Source organism: Olea europaea, chromosome 13 (assembly GCF_002742605.1).
Source record: "Olea europaea var. sylvestris chromosome 13, O_europaea_v1, whole genome shotgun sequence".
Taxonomy (NCBI): Eukaryota; Viridiplantae; Streptophyta; class Magnoliopsida; order Lamiales; family Oleaceae; genus Olea; species Olea europaea.
In genome coordinates, this window is record NC_036249.1 from 12,309,515 (window position 1) to 12,332,905 (window position 23,391).

At 33.1% G+C, this 23,391-nt stretch overlaps 2 protein-coding genes across 3 annotated transcripts; one reads left to right on the forward strand and one right to left on the reverse strand.

Annotated features, from left to right (window-relative positions):
• The first annotated feature begins 3,879 nt into the window (after window positions 1-3,879).
• On the forward strand, window positions 3,880-8,170 carry LOC111407627 (probable serine/threonine-protein kinase WNK3). The gene is made up of 9 exons (XM_023037241.1): window positions 3,880-4,284; window positions 4,483-4,520; window positions 4,643-4,870; window positions 4,968-5,191; window positions 5,287-5,444; window positions 6,174-6,357; window positions 6,437-6,574; window positions 6,687-7,539; window positions 7,633-8,170. The coding sequence occupies exons 1-9, from the start codon at window positions 4,198-4,200 to the stop codon at window positions 7,799-7,801; spliced, it is 2,079 nt and encodes a 692-aa protein (XP_022893009.1). The 5' UTR covers window positions 3,880-4,197; the 3' UTR covers window positions 7,802-8,170.
• A 1,133-nt stretch (window positions 8,171-9,303) lies between these two features.
• Window positions 9,304-13,689, reverse strand: LOC111407628 (protein DEHYDRATION-INDUCED 19 homolog 5-like). 2 transcript variants are annotated; one of them, XM_023037242.1, is made up of 5 exons: window positions 13,376-13,689; window positions 12,365-12,504; window positions 11,488-11,565; window positions 11,183-11,409; window positions 9,304-9,690 (listed from the first exon to the last, which is right to left on the reverse strand). In XM_023037242.1, exons 1-5 carry the CDS (start codon window positions 13,455-13,457, stop codon window positions 9,567-9,569), a joined length of 651 nt encoding a protein of 216 aa, XP_022893010.1. In that variant the 5' UTR covers window positions 13,458-13,689; the 3' UTR covers window positions 9,304-9,566. The 2 variants fall into 2 exon arrangements, with proteins under 2 accessions (XP_022893010.1, XP_022893011.1); XM_023037243.1 differs by having other exon boundaries at window positions 13,510-13,685.
• Window positions 13,690-23,391: the final 9,702 nt, after the last annotated feature.

Sequence of the window (23,391 nt, forward strand, 5' to 3'; positions counted from 1 at the left end):
TTATTTTTTTGTTATTTCAATTTGTGTAAATTGTAATTAAAAAAATTTTTGTTTTTTGTTTTTAACATATTAAATTAGCACTTTGTTCTTTAATTGCTCGAAGCGGCACAAACTTCCAGTGGACCACCAGTTCAATGTTGCCTCTGGGCTCTGGCTCTCTGGGAATCTGTGATTGCAAGTTCAAGTTGCCAAGTATTTGGAAATAGTATATATTGCATTGTGAGATTGTGAATTGATTTTGTGAAATTGTGAATTGCACTAGTTTTTTGAGTTGCTTTCAGTATTTGTGATTCATTTGACATCTCGAATTAATCCCACTCCTAGTAGTAATTGGGTGATCAGTGGATGAATGATAGCACAATTGTTTATATGGAGAAAGATATATTTTTTAGGTTCAATAATGAAGTTATTATACAACGATATCAAAGTATGAAAACTCGCAAAGAACAAGTGTACTATATAAATTATGTCGTTTTTAGTATTGATGTACTATTGTTTTATTTTTTTATCGTCATTAAATCCCTAACCAAAACCTCGACATTCGTCGTCAAATTTTTTTTTCCCGCACTGAACTAAAATCTTGGCTCCGTCCCTGAACATAAGCGCTAACTAACCTTTTAAAATATCTCCAACAGACAATCTATTTTTAAAGAGCACATTCTATCATTTTGAGAGTATTTATAAATACTTTATATTTAACACTTAATTTTATTACTCCTGAAAAATATTTATTATTTTTCTGTATCTTTTATTTTAACTAGTTTTTCTTTAAATTATTTTATTATTTTTTTAAATTGAAAATTGAAATACTTTAAATGCATTTCATTATAGAGTTGATGAACAAACGATAATATCTTGAATATTCAAGAAAAGGTCATAGTTATATCATCTCAAAATCTTCTATAATATTGTTCGGAACTTTCCCTAACGTTAAATTGATCAATATGAATGTTATCCTATATAACTTAGCTAAGAATTTTCTTTTCTCCAATAATTAATCGATTTACTATTTATTATAACTTGATGTTACATCTTAAAATGTCGAATCTTATTAAGAGTAGTTGCACAATTAGTTCTATATTTAATCGACGTGGAATTTATCCCTTTTCATATGTCGCAGTGGTGCATCGTTTACAGCTTCTCAAAGACTAAGTTGACTATTTATAACTTAAGTTTTTTTTTCTATTAATTAATCAACTCACCATTGACCACTCATAATTCTATTTTATTATCAATCCAATTTGCATTCCCACTTTCTTGCTAGTATGAACCGTAACGCTTTGAATGATGGCTATATAAGTGGATTATGACAAGTAATTTACCAAATATGATGGAAATATGAGTAGTGAAGACGAAATTGATCATTGAGAAGGCTTTATCATATCATGAATTTGGAGAATCGTATATTGAGAATCGGAATTGAACTCTATCGGATCTAATAACGAAGAATTTCATTTATAATATTATCTAATCTAGAATTCGATAGGTTTTTGAACATTGTGAAAATTAAATTAAAAAAAAAGACAAATATTTCTCTACTTAAATTTTCAAATAATGTGATTTATCTTGGTATTGATGCAAAACATACCATCAAAGTTTAAGAATTCATCGTCACAGATTTATTGAACTTGTGCATGCATGCAGGGCCTTCGATGAAAAGGAGACTGCAACGTGCGAGATGCATATGAATATTAAATTCAAATAAATAAATTTATCCTTTTTTAATCGTTTAAACTTTTACTTCGCGTCCCGATAAGTTGGAAGAGGCAAAGAATACTTGGACAAGAGTGGGATGCTTTATAAAAACCCAAAGTGTTGATGCTTATGCTGTTAGTTCAAAAGGATAGACATTTGAATAGTGGTACTAATGTAGGGCCAATCCGTGTGTGTGTGTCTCTCTCTGTGTATGTGTATACATAACCCCTGTTTGTTTTTCATTCTTTTCTCATTAAAATGAAAAATATGATCGTTATCTATCACATCAAACCATCAAATTTGAATTTCTATCTCTTGTGTGGGGTCTATAACAGCCATATTTTTCATTTTCATTTTTACAAAAATGGAAACAAACGCCCCCAAAGTTAAACGTTTTACTCCAATTCTAAGTCCTAAAATCCATTACTGGTTAAATTTTAATAAACCAAACCGGCTAATATAGTTTGATTATGTTCTAAGAGTTTTATTTATAGTTTCCTTTTTGTGTCGGGATATGGTGCAGCACTATTAGACCATGCCAGCTCAACACAATTTTATACTTATGGTTGTTGGAAGAGCTTCAAGAATTCTTGAAACTTTTGGTTCATGAATCTTGTTGCAATTCTAAATATCAACTTGTGTTGAGCCCGCATTTCTTGATGCTCTTAATTAATTTTGCAACTGTAAAATCTAAAGGTAACTTGGAATCCATGGCAAAATCTAGAGTTTAAATTCAAAATAATAAAGTGATGCCTTTTCACATTGGATTCTAGCACTTATGTGATTTGCAAGAAAGAATTGGATCTTCGAAAAGTTGTATTTCGTATTATTTAATATTGTTTACTGCATTTTACATGGTAATGTCCGGTCTAGTGTGTTGTTTAGGATATTTTGATAATTTTGTATCACGGGTGTTAAATTTCGTGTGTTTAGACATTGTCTTATTTATGAGTTTAAGATGATTTGATAATTTCTGAATCACGAGATTCAAATATCATAAATTTTATTAGTCCTATGTAGTAATTTGTGGAAATTAGCCGTACAAAATAGGGATAGTCTCAACTTCAATATGACATTGTTTATCTTTCCCTTTTATTCATAGTTAAACCACATCCCCAATAAATTACATTCCACGATTCACCGTCCCTAATTGTATATATAAGTTATCATTACTCATTGCATCGTGTGTATACTAACACTTTGTAATGTGCCAGCGTAAGGTGAATGACAAGTCCAATTGATATCAAAATTCAACTTAAGTCTTTCTCAGGCGATCACGAGTGTTGTTTATTGTTATCGTTACTTGTTGTAATTTGTGCTAATTAACAAATCGCATCATATACGAATTAGAAATGATTCGATAATTCTAAAAGTATTTTTAACATTGACAAGAAACCCATACTTAAACAATAACTTTTAGCTGGGGAAAGCTATGTCCATTAACAACCTTTATACTTTTAAAGGAAAAAAAATATTCTTCTATTTGAAAACTTTTGCTCGTGAGTATTGACAAAAAGAAGGGTAAATTCATATTATTTCGAATGAAAGTGATGCTTAAAATATTTTTAATTATTTAGTAACACAATTTTCGTTTTATAATTGTAGATGGATATACCAATAGGATTTCTTTGCCATTTAACTTGCACAAGAATTATTTATCAAAAAAAGAAGAAGACGGTTGCAAAGGAACTTTGAAAGGGCAAATCATATGACTCATTCAATCAGTGTCTTGAATTTGTGAAATACGACAAAAGTTTTTCAGCCTTCAATTTCAACCGTTGCTTTCAATTAGAGAGAGAAGAAGAATATATAAAAATCATTTCAACTCAACTAAGTTTAGGATCGAGTAAATCTTTCAAAATTGCCCCCACAACCAAAATCCTAAAATTAATAAAGTTACACGATACATTGTATGGGTCTTAGAAATCTAAAAAAAGTTTTTTCAACCTTCAATTTTTTGCTTTCTCACACTTCCGAGATATCGATTACCCAAAAAAAAAAAAAATTCGGGCCAACTCGGCTAATCAAATTAAGGATCGTGTAAACCTTATTACAATTGTACCAACTCAAGTTTTAAAATTAAGAAAACATTATAATGATGATCAAAATCTCTCTTAATAGAGTCGTCATCAATAAGGGTATTGACTTTCCACGTGCTTCCAAATTTTAGCTTTCAATTAAGCATCTTCACTTTGTACCCTAATCTTCCAGCAAATTTGAAAACGCAATTTTTTATGGAATAAAATAAAAAGAAACAGCCCATAAATATATATACACACACACGCAACGCCGATTTGTAGAAAATTGGTTTATGCTTCTAAATTTGAATTTTTTGGAGTTGATAATCTATACGTTCATATTCTTTACCAAGTATTAGTAAAAAAGTTGTGAATTTTATTGGGATTTGAGATCTAGGCTGCGAGAAAGGATTTGAATTGGCTGCTCACAGTTTTGTGATTAGATCTGAATCTGAGATCAATCTAGGGTGATTTCACTCAGAGAATGCCCCAGGACTCGCCGTCGGAATCCGACCCGGATGATACCGAACCGGAGTTCGTCGAGGTTGATCCATCTGGTCGATACGGTCGGGTCTGTATAATTCTTACGTTTTATTTCGTATTTAATGCAAATTTGTACTTTTTAAGCTATATTTTTTTTTCAATTATATTTGAACTGTTCTATGCCTTTTCTTATGATACATTTTCTGTGCACTATGTGTTTGTTAATTAGGTGAATATTTTTATGAAATCTCATTATTTATTTTGCTTTTGGGATTCAATTTTGCAGTACAAGGAAATATTGGGCAAAGGAGCTTTCAAAAAAGTGTATCCTTTTCAGAATACATTGCATCATAAGTTTTAGAACTTTACTGTGTTTTTTGTTGACATAAAATTTTAATTGAATTCAAATTTTTTGTAAATTCTTAATTTTAATGCTGGGAAAATAGATATAGAGCGTTTGATGAATGGGAAGGAATAGAGGTGGCTTGGAATCAAGTTAAAGTTGCAGATCTCTTGAGAAATTCCGAGGATTTGGAACGATTGTATTCCGAAGTTCACTTGCTAAAAACCCTTAAGCACAAGAATATTATCAAGTTTTACAACTCGTGGATTGATGCCAAGAATGAGCATATCAACTTTATTACAGAAATTTTCACTTCCGGCACTTTGAGACAGTATGTTCAAATTAAAATGATCTATTCTGATTTTTACTATTAAAAAGGTATTACTCTAGTGAAATGTGATTTGTGATCTATTTGCGCATATGTGCAGGTATCGGAAGAAGCATAAACGTGTTGATGTGAGAGCGTTAAAAAAATGGTCCAGTCAAATTCTAGAGGGACTTTCTTATCTTCATAGCCACGACCCCCCAGTTATTCATCGGGACTTGAAGTGTGATAATATTTTCGTGAATGGGAACCAAGGGGAGGTGAAAATCGGTGATCTTGGACTTGCTGCTATTCTTCGTCAGGCTCATTCAGCTCACAGTGTCATTGGTAAGGTTTGATTTGTCGATTTACCCATTCCCATTTGGCTGTTTTTCATTTGATTGGTTGCGAAGGCAATGACAAAGTTGTGGTTCTGATGCTAGGCACGCCGGAGTTCATGGCACCAGAACTTTATGAGGAGGAATACAATGAGCTTGTAGATATCTATGCCTTCGGTATGTGCTTGCTCGAGCTGGTGACTGTTGAGTATCCATATGTTGAATGTGCAAATGCTGCTCAGATATATAAAAAAGTGACAGCAGTGAGTCGTTCTCGACTTTCTTTATATACTTTTTTATCTTTTTTTCTGACCAGCATGGTTCAGTGAGCAGTTGTATTATTACAAAAGAAATATTCTTGATTTTTTCCAGTAGAGATTCACTGGTTCACTGTTATGGACACATTTAGTAGGGCTTTTCGATAAGTCAAAAAGCTGTTTCTAAGACTACAAAGTTGCATTTGGATCTGTTTAGATAATTTTCTGGAAATACTTTGTCTAGTTAGTAGAATCTTTTGAGAGAGCTGACTCAAGCTGACTTTCTCATGAAGTTCTTCTACAAAATGCAAAAGTAGAAGCAAAAGCCTTTCCAAATGGTCCCTTCTTCTATCCGTGAAGAACAACATTTTGTAACTCCTTATTAAACTAGTCCATCCCAATTGAGACTCATTGTATAACTACTCAAAATGTATGATTTCATGCTTCGGGGGTCTGCCATTTTGGCATATCATCATTCATCAAGAGTGCATGATATTCTAAATGGAATTCTAATAGAAACTCTTGTATTCTCCTCCACTTTATCAGTATGACTAAATGGTGGATTGTCTTGAGTGACTCATAAAACAATTTCTAATAATGTTACTTTGTTGGTTCAGTGCTCATGGTAGAAGTAATTTAGACTAAAATAAAGAACTGTTGTTCTGAAATTACCTTTGTTTTCTCTCGTCTGTGTTAATAAGATTGATCTTCTCATCATCTTTATCCTTTCTGAAGGGGATTAAACCTGCATCATTAGGAAAAGTGAAGGATCCTGGAGTGCGAGCCTTTATTGAAAAATGTATTGCAAAAGTCTCTGAGCGGTTATCAGCCAAAGAACTACTGAATGATCCTTTTCTCCAATCATACGAGGATTCTGGAATTATAGGTCTATCCCTGCATTCTAATCCCCTAAATACAGGTGCGTTTTACAAACTTCCTCTGCTATGCTATTGCATTTTGTTAACTTTTTCGCAGCTTTTAAAACTGGCTATTTGTAGATGATAATGTTGATCGGTTTGTCCGTGGAAAATCACCTGAGGATACCATGCCCGAGGGAAGTTTAGACTTCTCAGTACATGGTCAAAGAAAAGACCAAAATACAATATTCTTGAAACTCCGAATAGCAGATTCATCAGGTTAATTGTGTTCTTGTTTACTTTCTCACTAGTCAGTTCTTATTCCCAAAAAAATAAATATCCCTTCACAAGCATTATTATATCCATTTATGTGATCTCTTGATGAGCTCAGGTCATATTCGTAATATTCACTTCCCATTTGATATTGAGGGGGATACATCAACTGCTGTTGCTAGCGAAATGGTGGAAGAGCTGGATTTGACGGATCATGATGTCTCTGTAATTGCGGCTATGATTGATTCTGAAATTCGATCTCATATTCCAGATTGGGCACCCATAGAAATCAACTGCAATAGTATTTTGGAGGAAGCAATTTCTGATGATGCTTCTCACACGGAAATTGATTCTGCTCATTCTGGTGCTTCCCCAAGGGAAAATGATTCTGCTAATTCTGGAACTTCCGCCACAACAAATGATTCTGCTCGTCCCGGCCCTCTGATTTTGGAAAGACTGCCATCAGGTCGTAGATTTTGGTCTGATTCACCCAGAACAAGTGATGCAACCTCTCCACTGAGGCCAGTTCCATCAAAGGCAGGATCATTGACTTCTGGAGACAGCTTGTCTGAAGAAAATTCACCATCCTCAATTTGTCATAAGGATGTGAACAGATCCCTTGATGCTTCCCCAATCAGGCATGTGGAAAATGAGTCTGGTCATGATGTTTGTAGAAAAGAGGACGAGACTCGTGCTTTTGAAGAAGATATAAGACCAAGTGAAATTGAATCTAATGATCTTAAAATTATTGTCAAAAAACTTGAGCATCTATTGAACGAACAGCAAAGGGAGCTAGATGAGCTTAAGCAGAGACATGAACTGGCTATCTCAAATCTTTTGAATGGACTTCCTCTGGAGATGCGTAATAGAGTTCTTAGTATCTGTGACTTGAAGATATCTGAATATAAACTGAATGATGACACATGCAATTTGACTCATAAGTTAGTGGATCGAGGATCCTCCTTGCAGATGTAAGTTTTGTCCTCTCGATTTCAAATTCACTCACAGATAATAGTTTGATTTAAATCAGTCGTACACATCCTTAAGGTTTCAAGATATTTCAGAATGCCAATAAGTTTTAACACTACCAGGGGAGACCAAAAACAAGACTTGGTTGGTGTAAACCGTAGCTATGGACCTATCTTTAGATACAACTACCGCATGGCGAGAAGGAATATAAAATCTGACTTGGGAATTGCAGTGATTTTAAGCGATGACTTGGGAATTTGGTGATTTTGGGACATGCGCCGGAACTTATTCTGTGAACTAAACAGTTGGGTGATGGTGATGGTGATGGTGATGGTGCTGAGGTGAGGTGACGTGAGGTATTGTTAGCTGTGGCCTGATAATTATTTTGGACTCATTCCGTGTAGATTGCTTTTGTACTTTGTTATATAATTTGTTGGTGGTTTGATTTTCGTGAAAAGTATACCTGTACATAGAATACATGTTTGTGTATTGACAAGACAAAAAGGTTTTTCTTTGTTATTGCTGTACGTCTAGATATATCTATAATTATTTGGAATTGTGAATTTATGTGAGCGACTTGAATAGCAGCGTAGATAGATTTTATTGCATGTCGAACAGGGATTTCACACTTCATCACAAGGCTTTATTATTCAGTCGTTTATGTTTCTTTTGCTCAAACTTCTGGTTGTAGAAAAGTATTTGTTGCTTTGCTTGTTATTGATGCTAGTTGTGATGCTTGAAATACCAATTGGTTGAAAATTACTCTGTTGGAATAGTACGATGTTATGCCTATTATTACTTATTATCGTTTAGGGATGACAAAATGTCTCGCCCATGCCCTATGACAGAATAGGGATTCCCCAATTAGTTGGAGAATCAGAGCATAGTCGGGAAATATGGTACCCCGAATCTATCCTTGCTCTTATATGTATATTTTCCAATCGTATTTGAAAAATAGAAGAGATGATATTAGAACATAGATAAATAAGTAGATGGGAAAACATGACGAAAAATATGGATATTTTAATTTTAGTCCTCGTCCTATCATGCATCCTATAAATTCCGGACCGGGACGGGGACGGCTTCTCTGCCCTGAAGCATTCCTTATTGACATTTATTTAGCTCTCGTTCGGCCTCTATTAAATTACATTAAATTACATTCTATTTTTCTCTCTATTTAATTTTCAACCACAAATTTTTTTATAAAATAATATTACACGTAATTCGAAAATTTTTTACTTATTTTTTAATAATTCATTTTTAAAAAAAAATATTTCATCCATTTTCATTTCTAGAAAATGGGTACCAAACTGGGGGTAAATTTTTTCCAATAGGATTTGTCTTGTCCCTCTCTAAAAATTTTAGAGGTCAACAAGATCTTTAATTTATTCATTGGACTACGCAAAGGTATATGACTTGTAAGTATTTCGCTTATGAAAAGAAAAACACTTCTGGACTAGGCTCAAAGTCAAGGCTAAATAAGGGGGGCCAAGTGACGCCCCCTATTGGAGGGAGCCTGGGCGTGCAGGATTATGAAAATTATGCCATTCAACCACCTCGGCCAAAACATAAATTACTCGAAGACGTAATAAATTTATATATTTAAGACATGTTTTCAATATGATTCTTTTCTTACTATTCTCACTCGTACACTTTTTTCTTATGTAACAAAAGTTATTCAGACTAGCAACTAATCTATTCTAGCATTTCTATCCAAGGCCTCATAAGTTTTAGGGAAGCACAAGTTCCCTTTAAACTACGAAATATTGGAATAAAAAGTAACTCATGATAATATGTTGAATCTCTCTTTCGACAAATTGTACATTATCGTATATCATAATCATAAGTTCATACAAATTATACGTTATAAATAGATGACTGATAACATTGTGTGAACTTCTTCACAAATTCTACGTTGTCTCAGATTCTCTTAGCAATTTTTTGTTCGTAATCTTCCAACAATTTGATCTTCAATTATGCACCACCAACTAAAATTAATGTGGTGTAAATTGTTGAAGCTTTACTGGAATTAATCCTCTTCCATTGAGTCTGAGAAAATGGTTGATGCAATTAGCTCCTGAAGAAACGTAGCTCTTTGTCTCATTTCCTCATAATCTTGTTCTTGAATTTCTTCTGCCAGTGATGGTTTCTTGCTGCAAAAACAAAATATTTCGTCATCCTTATTGCAAAAGGCACAAAATATTTACGAGACTTGAATCTAGGACTCTATCGGCCATGTTGAACCAATGAACCTATTAAATATGGTGTTCGGGGAGTCATTTATTGCAATATGAACCAGACACGATCACCAACATAATAGATGATGGACGCTAAAATTTAGTACCACACATCCCATCATATGAACATAAATAGCAGAACAATAGCCTTAATGAAAATTCAGTTTTACTCTATTCCATATCAATTTTTTTATTTTTTAAATATAAATAATACTTTATTAAAAATTCCTCACTTGTGGCGGAGGAAAACCGTGATAACAGACACAAACAACACCACCATACCAAAACATGTATCCCTCACTTTTACTCTATTCCATATTACTTAACCAGGCAAATGGTCAAATGAAATCTAGTGAAGCTCTCAATACTTGAGGCTCTTCATGTGGGAGGGTAGAATTGTCATAACTCAAACCCAGACTTACACTAACAGAGCAGGGATTGTAGAACCGAACATTTTATGCTAGTGTGAACTCTAAAAGCCAACTCAATTAATCACCAAACATTTAGTAAAACTTAGCAAATTCGGAGAAATTATCATATATTTAATGTGCATCTGTACAATCTTTCTCCTTGTCCACTTTCTTTTATCGTGTGAACGTGTGGTTGAAAAATGAGAAACATTGTGTGAATACTTTATTGTGTGCGGTTGAAAAATGAGAAAGATGCAATTAGCACAGGGTTTTATGTGTGGAATAATTTATTGTGTGAATATGTGGTTGAAAATGAATATATAGAATAAAAAGTTTTAAAATAATGGTTGTCAAATAGGGTATTAGTATGTAAAGGCTTCACATGTGTAGGATTCTTTGTCATGTTGTACAATGAAATGCTCGGGTTTCAAATGAGATATATACATCAATAGCATGAACAGATTGCTAAATTACGTAAGCATGATATCGACAAAATATTTTTGCAAAGAATAATGCTATAAGTACAGATTTTTTCTACAGAATTTGTAAAAAAAAACAGTTGTCTTTTTGTAATTGGCTATTGTCAAAACAATAATGCTATAAATACAGATTTTTTCTACAGAATTTGTACAAAAAAATAATTGTCTTCTTGTAATTAGCTATTGTCAAAACAATAATGCTATAAATACAGATTTTTTCTACAGAATTTGTACAAAAAAAAGTTGTCTTCTTGTAATTGGCTATTGTCAAAACAGTTTTTGACAATAGCCAATTACAAGAAGACAAATGTTTTTCTTCACCAATTTTTGTTTTGACAATAGCCAATTACAAGAAGACAACTGTTTTTCTTCACCAATTTTGTTAAAAAAAAATATGTACTTGCAGATTAATTGTTTTGCAAAAGAGTCTGAAACATATAGAATTATTAACTTTATATTGGCTTCCGCACTTCACGATTATGATGAAAAATACTATACTCAAACATAGAAAATACTAACCTTTCTACATCACTAGTGGCAGCAATGTAAGAAGTTACATCTTTCTGACTGTCTTTAGAATCCGAAAGGAGCACACTGTAGAGAAACGGCGAAAGGAGTGGATCAGGTGCAGGTTCGCTCCCATTAATCTGACCACTCATCGAATATGAACTTAGTTCTCTGATGTCCATAACAATGTTTGTGGATATGTTACTCCAAAAGCCGGATTTTTGAGTTTTTTTCCTCCTCTAAGAAAGAAAAAAGAGACACTGCTCAGCTACTGGTTCCATATCGGTCAAATTTACTTTACATGACGATAGTTATACCTTTATTGAATGTGCATGCTGCATCGTAAAATGGCCAATTGCATTTTTTCCTAAATTTGCAGCACATATGGGACAAACCTAGAAGAGGATTTTCAAGAATGAAAAATTATGTTATCTCTCCGCCTCGTAACAAAAAAAACATGGATTGAAGTATGTATGTTAGGATAGAAATGGCATTAATAAAATCTGACTGTTCTTTTGAGCTTTGTACAAATCCAATTCTAATTTGAGCTTTTTGAGTGCATGTTTAACAAGTCTTATAATGGCTCATAAGCTAGTCAAACACTACTTTTTATCCACATATCACGTAGGACTTACAACTTCTACCTACTTTACCCACTTATTATCCACACACTCAGTAGAACCACAACTTATAATCTAATAATAAAAGCTTTGCCAAACATGCTCCTATATTTTCCAATTAATCATTTAATGGAGTCCACTGGATTCCTTATTATCAAATAGTAAGTACAAACATCTATTGATTAACCACAATTATTCACTACTAACAATTGCAGAGTGAAACTTACTTGAAGTGATTATTAAAAAAATTCTTGATTATTAACCTCCTAACGTTGGGTAAATTATCTGTTATGATCAACTTTTATATTCATAATCAAGTGGATAAATAGATAAAGTTGACGCTTTCGAGATGGAGTAATAAACTACTTGATTCTAATAAGAAACTTGAACCAGTTTGTCAACTTATAAGGAACTCTTTTGTCAAACATGGAACTACTTGTACAAGTATAAATTATCTGAATATGCATACTCAGAGGGGAAAACTTACTTATTTTACAAAACTTACTTATTTTACTAATAATTTATAAGTTTATTAAGCAAAAGTATAAGCAGCATTAATGGGTAACTATCTTACGGCATTTTTCAAGTCGAAGCAATGCTCTTCTTGCAGATGGATACAAAGCACAGGAACTTCGATTTCAACATAACAAAAAGGACATGGAAACCAAGCTCTCATTTCATCATCCCCTTCATCATCGATGATTAAATGGTTGCCTATTGATGAAACAAAATATCATCAGGTTTTGAAATTTAAGAACATTTATGATTCAATAGGACAGCGACAAACAATTGTTAACATTAAGAAATTGCAAAACCAAGTGATTCAACAAAACATTAAGAATCCATTAAAATAAATAAATAAAAATAAAAGACATTGTCTATCCTTTTTACACATACGAAACTTTATCAAGTGGATCAGCGACCTTCATCAATCTACTAGTCGAAATCTGCACAAACTGCATGAAAATTTGAAATTTCTGATGCTTGGGTGCCTTTTTTTTTCAATTATAAATTAGTCCTATTTATCATCCTCAACACAACTACAAATTCAGGATTTCATATCCAAATAAATAGTGCTCTTTAACAGCCAATTCTAAGAAATGCATAAAAAAGAAACAGTAGTAAAAGCATATTTCCAAAGCTAACTCAGTTATAACAAATAAATCGTCAATAATTGACAAAACTTCGCGAAAATTAGGAGCTAGAAAAAGAAAAATCAAGAACCCAAAAACTTGCATTGTTAAATTCAAGCAACATTAATTATTCATTAAAACTTTTCCATCTCGCCTTTCCACACTCTAACCAGATACAAAATGTGTGAAAAATATGAAATTTCCAATACTTGGTGCCTTTATTTCCCCAATTTTTCTCCTCTTCTTTAAAATACGTCCTAATTATCAAAACCACTACAAATTCAGGTTATAGCCAAATAAACAGTACTTGAAGCATAATTTTTAAGCTGAATCAACTATAAAAAACTAATCAGCAAAACCTCACGAAAAACAATTATTTAGAGCAAGGGAAAAAAAGAAAAAGGCAAATTCAAGAACCCAAAACTAAAACGAAATTAATCAATTATCCAGACTTGAGTTGTCAAGTCTGGCATCTTGGAGAGCAGAAAACTTCTTAGCTGAATGAACTCCCGCAGCCCAGAAATCAACGTCCATTCCCCCACAGTTTAAATCAAGAAATAGTAGAAATTCACTAAAACACACTCACTTTTTTTATAATGGGATTCACAGAATGAACAAGAAAATTAATTTTCATATAGAATTTAGGGTTCTAGGAGATGAGAGGATGACTGAAAGAAGGGTCATGTTCACAGTTGATATGATGGGATGTGCACTGTGCAGTACCAAGGTAACAATGTTGTACATGTAGCAAGCAAATTGAGAGTGCAAAAAGAGTATCACAGGAAATAATATTGAAAAATGCTAGTGGTACATCAACTTTTGTACATCAAGGTGTACATCCTCTCACATGGGGGGACCCACTCGAATAAAATATTCGAGTGGACCCCCCACCCATGTGAGGGGGGTGTACACCGTGATGTGTACCCCTATGTACCGTTAGCATGGCCGAGTAATATTTCTGTCATTAGAAGCTTTTCTAACACACAAAAGCTGTTAAATGGGTTTTTGACGCGTGGAAGATAACAACGGGATAATTGAAGTCTTGATTTTTGACCTTTTTTCTTCCATCATGAATAATGATCCTGTGAAGCCAAAGTGTAACCATTATTTTGTGCGCGGTCTGCTGCCATGCTTTGTACATAATTTCGATTAAGGTCACATCAGTGTAAAGGACAAAGGCTTGGGTTCGAGTCTACGCATTTGAGGCCAAGATGTTGAGGCAAGTTAAATCACTACAAGTAGAGATCGAAATGGGGACAGGATGGCCATCCCATTCACCATCAAGCCTGGCCGGATGTTCAGGAGGCACGGCTAGATAAGAGAGAATTAAAATATTACTATTTTCAATTGAATTTAGCAAAGGGGAGATACTTTGTCATTTCTATTAGTAAGATATGTGACAATTAGATCATGACGTTCATGTTTGAATTATCACAAACCTAAATATAATGTTTTCGTTTGGTCCTCATTAATTTCTATTGCATTACATTCCATTTCTCTTTCTCTGATTTTCAACTACACAATATTCCACAAAATAATATTATACGTAAATCGAAAATTTTTCTTTCTTTTTCAGCTACTCACTTTTAAAAAAAAAAACACTATTCCACCCCATTTTCATTTTTATAAAATAGGGGCCAAACGAGGGCAATGTCACATAGACACCTCAAACCTAGAATAATATACGGGCCTTGCTTCACAAGAGGAGGCCCACAATTTTTTCATTCGTCGTGGATCCCCCTCTTGTGAGGGGGTCTGTACACCAAGGTGTTAACCCCAGTGTACAAATAGAAAAGTCATATTATATATAGCATTGGAAGTGTTTGTTTATCTAGTTTTACTTCCCTTAGCACATGATTGATTTTGCTTAAAATTTACATTTTTCTTAAACTGTATGAATATTAACTAATTATTTATTTATTTTAAACCAAAAAAAGTAGTGAATCTAGGTGCTTATAACACACTCAAACATATCGTTAATATAGTAAATTTTAAATTTCATGGAGAACCTATTTCCGGTCAATCTAATTTTTGGTCAAAATTAATAACATTTTATAGTTGTTTTCAGAACTAAATGAGAGAATTATATATAAAAGTACAAAAGATTTTTACAACTTTTATGTCGGTGAATTATAAAGAGAATAACGTAACAAATATAAATAAATATCTATCTTGACGCATATTAATTAATAAATTTCATATCAATCAATACATCTACATCATGGAATATGCACATAAATTAGGCTAATTGCACTTGCCATCTATGCAAAAGTACAAGTTAACTAATAATTATTAGTATTACGTTAAATTTAGTAGGGTAACATATAACCATATCACATGTATTTATTTAAGTGAACTTTGAAGGATAATTCAGTAGTCAGATCTTGAGTTTGCTTTCCAGTTTGACTCCCCTCAAGACCATTGAGGTAAGTACTTGGTTGTAAACTTCATGGTCTTGTGAGATCAGTCGAAATGCGCATAAGCTGACCCGAACACCCATCCATGGTTATAAAAAAAATGTATTTATTTAAGTGGTTTAATTTAATTTAAGTTAATATAGTGAACATATCACAAGTGAACAAAACAAAATAAAGCATGAAATTTTATATTTTTTATTAGTTAAAAAGTATATTTATATTACTTAAAAATTTAGAGAATGGACAATTTAAGACGGTCAGTGGCACGGGCCACCACATCGGACCAACGTTCCTTTAGCGTAAAGAATAGTGACGATATATGTATTACATATTAATACCTACGAATGTGAACATGTTTTTATTTAATACACAAAAAAAGTGGCAACAACCAAAAGAGAGAAAAAAAGGTGGGACAATCTTCTCAAAAATTAAATAAAGCTAAATCGAGTCACACAATTAACAATGGGTGGTTCAGAATTTTCTTTTGAGTTTTGTCTTTATGATTTGTAAAGTTAAATGTCTTTTTCAAGTGTCAACTGGATATACGAGTAAAGTTAACATGTTTTATGGTACCAACATCATCTTTTAGAGAATTCATAGTAGTTTTGGTTTCACACGTCATATTTCCTTTGCCCTTTTGGTCTCAAGTCCTCTGGCAACCAAGATGCTAGCTCAACTTTAAGAGAAAAAGTATGAAACAAATTAAAATTTGCTTTAACCGATATATGCAGGATTTATAAGCAAACACATTTCACGAGAATCAACAACTTGAGAAAGATCGTAAATGTATGAAGTTTGGTAAAACTTGTGAAAGAGGGTTCACTTGTTAAGTTTGTTTGAAAAAGTAACTTCATCACTGTTCGACAATATGAAAGAAAAAATTTAAAATATTTCCATTTAAGCTATCGGATTGAATTAAAAATTATGTATCAAATATTATCTACGTCCGTTTAGGTTCTCTTAATTTTTAAGCAAGTTCAAAATTGTTGTTTTCCATTTGAATGTCCTATCACTAAAATTTAACACCCTGTTTGACTCACATTCTTTCAAAACAATACATTCTTGAATAATGATTTAATATCATTTTAATCACATATTCTTCAATAAAATAATATTACACGCAAATTCAAAAAAATTTCTTATTTTTTTAACCACACATTTTTTATTATACACTATCCAAAAACGCATTCTAGTGAAAATAATGTGACTCAAACAACAAAGGATAAATATTTTAATATCTCAATACAAATTTTACATATCTAATATTTGTGACGGGACAGCAAATCTGCAAATTAGTTGCAGTAAAATTTGTGGACCCAATTTTAATTTATAAGTAGGCCGAATTTTACCTTGAATGGGCCGATGGGCCTACAAGAAGAAAAGGGGAAATTACTGTACAATTAAAGATTATATTTCATAAACAAGGGATTAAATTTATAATTAATATTTAAGGTGTTAATTTCAAATTATTAATTTAATATTATATTAAATAAATATATTAATAGTAATTCAACCCACCCCACCCCATCCAATCTCTCTCTCTCTCTTGACAGTACCGTGAGAACTGTTGACGGCGACTCATAGCACGCAATGAGGCACGCCCTCCACTCACCAACCTTCCTCAGTTCCACCATCTTATATTTAGATTATTTTCTAAGCATTTGTTGAATCAGATGTCATCTTTTTTTAGGGCAACGAGGTCAGCCCATCATCGAAGGGTATATTTTGAGGTGAATTTATGGCTACCAAAGGATCTAGATCTAGTAGGACCCATTCAACGCACCAATTAGAAGTGTGGAGGAGATGGGATCAGAAGACAATATGCTTTCTACTTACATAAAAATGGAAAAGCTCAATGCTCGAGGTGGATTTGAGATTAATAACTTTGTTTTCGACAATGTGGGTAGCGGAAGAAGTGCTTTTGGTGGTAGGGTGTCAGCTGACAACAGCGAAGAGAAGAGTGGCAAAGGATGGTTCGAGTCTTGTGTTTTCAGAAACTATTGGTGGTAGTTCTGTTGGTGGTGTGATGTCGATGGTGCTGGTGGTGGTTGGTGTTTGTTGAAGGTGTTGGTGGAAGTGATAGTGATGGTGATTGTGATTGTTTTTGTGGATTAGAGGTAAAGGTAGACCTGAGTTGAATGTGGTAGTGATGGTACGTTGGAGTGGTGGTGGTGGATCGTGGTGTTAGTCTTTAGGGTGTGAATGTTTGTTTATAGTGACTCTCTGTGACCAAGTATATGTTTATTGTGAATAGGTGTAACCAATTTTGTTTTCATCGTGATCGTAAATACCTTGACGCAAAATCACAATTTTGTTATAATGACGGGTATAGTAAAAAATAATAAATCTGGTCACATTTAACACAGTTAGTTACAAATCTTGTCAACTACAATGCAATACTACCATCACACAATACTCAAAATGTTGCTACCACTCCCACTATCGAATAGATCAACTCTAATACACTTTCATCACCTGCAATGCACTACCACTGCTACCACGTAGATCTATTTTCTAAACACAATGCCACCTTACCACCACTTATAAAGTTATTTGTGTTCGTAAAAGTATATAGAGAAAGAGAAAGCTTCTGAGAAGAGAGAACATTTTAATTTCTGAAGTTTTCTACGATGAGGTAGGGTAGGAGTTAAGTCTGCCGATGTATGGTATAGAGAGATTTGAATTTCTGGAGATTTTGGGGTGAGGTGGGGATATAATATCAGTATGTCAATTGATATAAAGACAGGATAAATGCATATCATATTATAATTATATATTTAATAATTTGATTTATCACCTGATTTATGAAAGCTTCCAGTTCTTATAATATAATAGTTATGTATTGTACCCAAAAAATAATAATAACAAAATTGTCAGGGCTTAACGATTTCAACTTTTTTTCTCAAATTCTTATTGTTAAAAATGGCTCCCCATTACCAATATTCTTTTTCCACTTCAACTAATACATCATCGCTCCAACTTAAGGAAGACTTGTCTCAAAATTCATGGTACAAGACGTGATAAAGTTTCATGTTGAGGTCAATCTAATTCAACTTTAATTGTTTACTCGTTCGACACTGGTCACAAATAAATATAAATGGAAATTACCAAAATAGTCAACTTTTAGATTTTCATCTACAAAAATGTCACTTTTTTAAACTCATTGCAAAATTGTCAATTTTGGTCTTTTTTGCCCCTTTGATTAACTTCAATTCCCTCTATGTTCTCGATTAAATGTGACATGACTAGTTTCCAAAATTGTACAAAAACTATGAAATTTTAGTGTACTAAATGCATTGATGGAAATAAAAAATAAAAATAAAAATCAGTGAAAAAGGTGAAACGACTCACACAAAGAAGAAGAAGAAACCATTGTTGAAACACATTCCTCTCTCTCACACATTCTACTTTCTCACTGGAATCATCCTCTCTCTTACACATTCCTTTCTTTCACCACCGATGAAGACCAAAAACATTTGGCGAACTCACTCCCCTCCGTCGTACGAACTGGCGTAAGGCGAGATTCCCCTGGCATTCGAATCGTCCAACACCCAGCCGTCGACGACTGCCGCCAATCACTCCACTGCCGATAAAGACCATAACTGATATATTGAGGTTGGTGTTTTCTTTATTTTTTTGCAATTTTTCCAAAAAAGAGGAAATTTTTCTACATTCATTGTACAGTGTTGGCCCTGGGGTAAAACTTTCATACATTTTTGGAGAGATCGATTCTAAAGAACTAATTATGCTAAGAATGCAAAGGTTTGAAACTTTTGCACCAAGATTAAAATGCTTGCAGCAAAAATATAAGACGGTCAAAGACTTGTAAACATTTGTACCAGTTTCTCTTACAAAAAATTATGTAAAATTATAATGGGTCAAATTTAGATTTATAATTCTAATAGTTATTATTTATATAGAAAAGTACACAATTGTAATTATTCTTGCATTTAAAAAGTTATATATTTGTTCCTCTTTCAAAATTTTGTAGTTTTCTGTATTTTGAAGTTATTATCTTGGTGAAATTTAACATTAATGTTTTGTCAGATATGCTGCTATAAGACATGTTAGACACTCAACTGATGCCTCATACGCCCATTTCTATCGTTTTATATCATTAGATTCATTCACATTTTGGGTTTATTTCAAAGTGATTTTCATCACTACAAGAAATTGCCAAGGCTGATGAAGGGAAATTTAATATCTTTTGACTTTAGAATTAAGTTCTCATATATGCACTGAACCTTTACTTACATGCATCTTTTATTGGATAGATTTGATATAATGTATTTAAGTATTTGATTCCTGTGTTGTTCCTCAAGTATGTTTCTTCTCTCCCACGTTGTTACTACTTTTATGTCTTTGTTAAGAGGATTCAGCAATATGACATTCTTTTATGATTCAATGAAGGCATAGGATTGCAAGACTAACAATTGAGCTTTTCGTGGACATTCTTGGCAAATTAAAAGACTTCGTGTTTATACCGATCATCATGAGCTAGCTCAATTGGAGAATTTAGGAATTGTACCTCAGTAATCATGCTACATTATTAGGCCATCCATTTCACAAATTGTTTTATCTGCATGATTTTCTCATTTCCCGTAACGGCTTAGACTTGGATAAATTTTTATTGATTCAAGTATAGAAATCTGATCTGACCTGAGGTTTATGCTTTAATTTGAGTTAGATTCTGTATTCTTCCTTACGGATCTAATTTTGATCAGGGTTGTAGACATGTTCATTATTGGTCATATGTTATATTTGAGATTTTGGAGTCAAATCTTGGCAAAAATTCTCTTATTTGCAAGTGAAAATGTCTTAGTATTATCTTTTATTATCATTTAGATATTGTTGTGGTTTTGGGTACATGATTCATCTCTAAATTAGATGAAGGTAATAGAGATGCACGTGATATAGGTCTAACTATTTCATAATTGTTACATTATGCTGGATCTTCAAATTGTTGCCATGGTTGGTTGAATACATGTTGCCTCAACTCTACATAAGTGCACATGATTCGATTTGATTTTCTCTCATATCATTTATTTATTAAGTCTGGTCTACGGGGAAGATAGCTGTTGTAGGTGGTTGTCGTGAATACACTAGAGCTCAATACTTTTCTGCTATTTCAGCTCTAAAAATTGTGAGTTATCCTCACATGTCCTACTTCACATATTCATGATAACCCATTAAATTACAGCAAAACAGACAAAAATGATTTGAAACATGCCAAGAAAGACAATTATACCAGTCCAGACATAAATATCCATTTAGGTATTTATTATTGCATCGACTTTCTAGAAACATGGTTTCTTTTAAGTTAATTGATCATTTATAGAAGCTCCTGAATATTTCTATTTGCATGTACACTTATCGCATTTGATTTACTGTGTTTACCATCAATTGCTACCGCTAAGGGTACTGATCCAAAGGCACATTCCTCGATATAAAGAACTTGAAATAAATTTCCTCTTTTAAAGTTTCTTCTTCTTGTTTTAGTTAGTCCATAAAAATGTCTCCTCAAGAACCTCTTCGACATTATTACGTGATTTAATTGTGGCCTATCGCTCTGCCTCTCTAATATAGTAATAAATCATCTATAACGAAATTCACACGAGTCCACATAAAGTTTTGAAATAGATCAATAATGAGGATGTCAACAATAAATTCGAAAAGATTGAAGTTTAAAACTTAGTAACCAAAAAGCTAACACTACCTTGCTCCAAACTATTAACGTTGGGTTTGATGATGCATCAAGTTCTGAAAGTACTTTGTCTATAGCCACTGTCTGTTGTAGGATTGCAACAAAGTCAGGTTATTATATTTTTCTATTAGGAGTACTGATGTTTCCTTGGAAGAATCTTTCATCATTTTTTTTGTAGGATTTTGCATTTATTTTCTCTTATTCTCCTTTTAAACTTATCTTTGTTATGGTCATTCGAATAAATATTGGATTTTGTTGTGTTGTATTGCAGAAGAGATCTATCCTGTCATGAAACAAGGTCAAATTGGGGAACATTTAAATCTGTTACTAGTGTTGTTTGTTCTTGCTTGTCACAGATTGGTGATGCTCATCTCGTTTTCAAAATGCTGGAAAAAATAATTGTTGATCAAATTGTAAGTTTTTTTTTTCCAAATACTTGGATTAAAAAAAGGTAAAAATCCTTTCTAATATTCTGTAATTTTTTTTGGACATTTTTAATAATTTCTGGCTGTGTTATGGTTGAAACTTTTTTTTAAAAGGTACCTTGTTCCGTTACTCCTTGCATCGAATTTTCATTTCATCTCTAGAATTCTTTTTGTTTGATAAAAGAAAAAGAAGTCACAGGTGGTTGTCGACTCCTTTCGCCGGTGCCTTCCATTATTCTTCTCGTTAGTCCTTCATTTCGAGTTTCCTTTAAAGGTTTGAGACATTGATCTGAACCTTCTTCTATTAAACAAAACACATTTTATCCATTAGAAACTATGTCTTTCCCAACAGCCTCCTCCCGAAAAGTTTTTATCTTTTTATTACGTTTTCTACCCTGCACATAAGAAGTATGAACCATGACTTGAATGGTTACTGCAGTGTTTAAGTTGTTATATGTGTCACTTAATGTATAAGAAATAACGTTGTTTTTACTTACAAGTCCATATATTGTGGTGGTATTCGTTGTATTTGGGTGAAAATCTTGATAGACACTTGATAGCATACTTGTAGTTTTAATGTTTCGCTCTGCTCGAATATGGAGTTAGGTAGCTATTGAATAATAGGTCAATAGTAGATTTTCTGATAGTTCATCTGTCGAAAGTTTACTACCGTAGAGAAATGTCATCGCGTTGAACTGTCATTCTCGACAGTTAGCCTCAGTAATTCTCAACAGATGAACTTGTCGACAAATGAACTGTGGGGAATCTTCCTTTTCTCAACTTAGTTCCGCAAGTGGAACCTTGGTTCAGCCGAACATTGCACGCATGTTTCACATTAACATGTATGAATGCTATGATATGGGCAATTTTTTGATTGATTTGTCCATACGTGGTTAATTTTTTTTCATCCAAACGTCCATGTGTGTTTGAAATATTTTGGTCTGATGTAATCATTTTTGTTTCATCACAGAAGACATGGATTTCGAGCCTCTTGTTTTGGAGAATGCACTGTTGTGGGCCCACATCTCTTGAAAGTGTTGGTGCGTACATTATGGAAATAATGGAAGGTGGAAGCAATCGATTGCGTTGTCAAAGAAAGAGCAACATTCACAATGGTGCATTCAGGATTACATTACAATGATAAATAGTGACTGTGGCAGTTGCATGGGAGAACATTTTGTTTTCCCTTAATGTATAATATTTTGTGTTCGTTGGTGAAATTTATGTGACATTGACGGATGAAATTTTTGTGATTTTTAACGGAAAATGTTTATACTAAGGAGTAGTCGATTGTTTTTTAAATTGGGTTGTGGAGCTACTCTACAGTACGTGTAATGGTCACATCATGTTCGGTCATGGGCCAAGATCGTGCACATAAAAAGGTTTTTGACAGTTTATACATTTGTTTGGGTGGTGAAGGACGTCAATTATTATGATTACAAACTATTTATGTTTCTGTGCTGAACATTATATTTCTATAACCCAGTCGTAGCGTGGACACGGTTGTTTGATAATTTGTGCCCCGATTACTTGAATTATCTATTTTTTAATGTCTATTCCAATATTCTTTTTAAAGTCATGAAAACCATGGTACAACTAATTTACAACCATGCTTCCAATAACTTGCATATGAGAAGATGTGATTTGCAGGAAACTATAAGAAGCCATCGTACACATGATTTAAGAGTCACAATGTCCTAGTATTTATGAAGAAATGGGGGATTAATGTCTGCAAGTTGATATTTATTGAGCTATTATACCAATTGATTTTCAAATTTACTTAGAGATTGGACTTGGTGGTTGGGTAGTGAATGACCATAATTGCTTCCTCCCTTGGAGTTGGTTATAAATAGCGTTGAGAGATATGTTAGTTACACACAAGTTACATCATGAGCATTGTCTTGGACACGGGCATAGAGTTG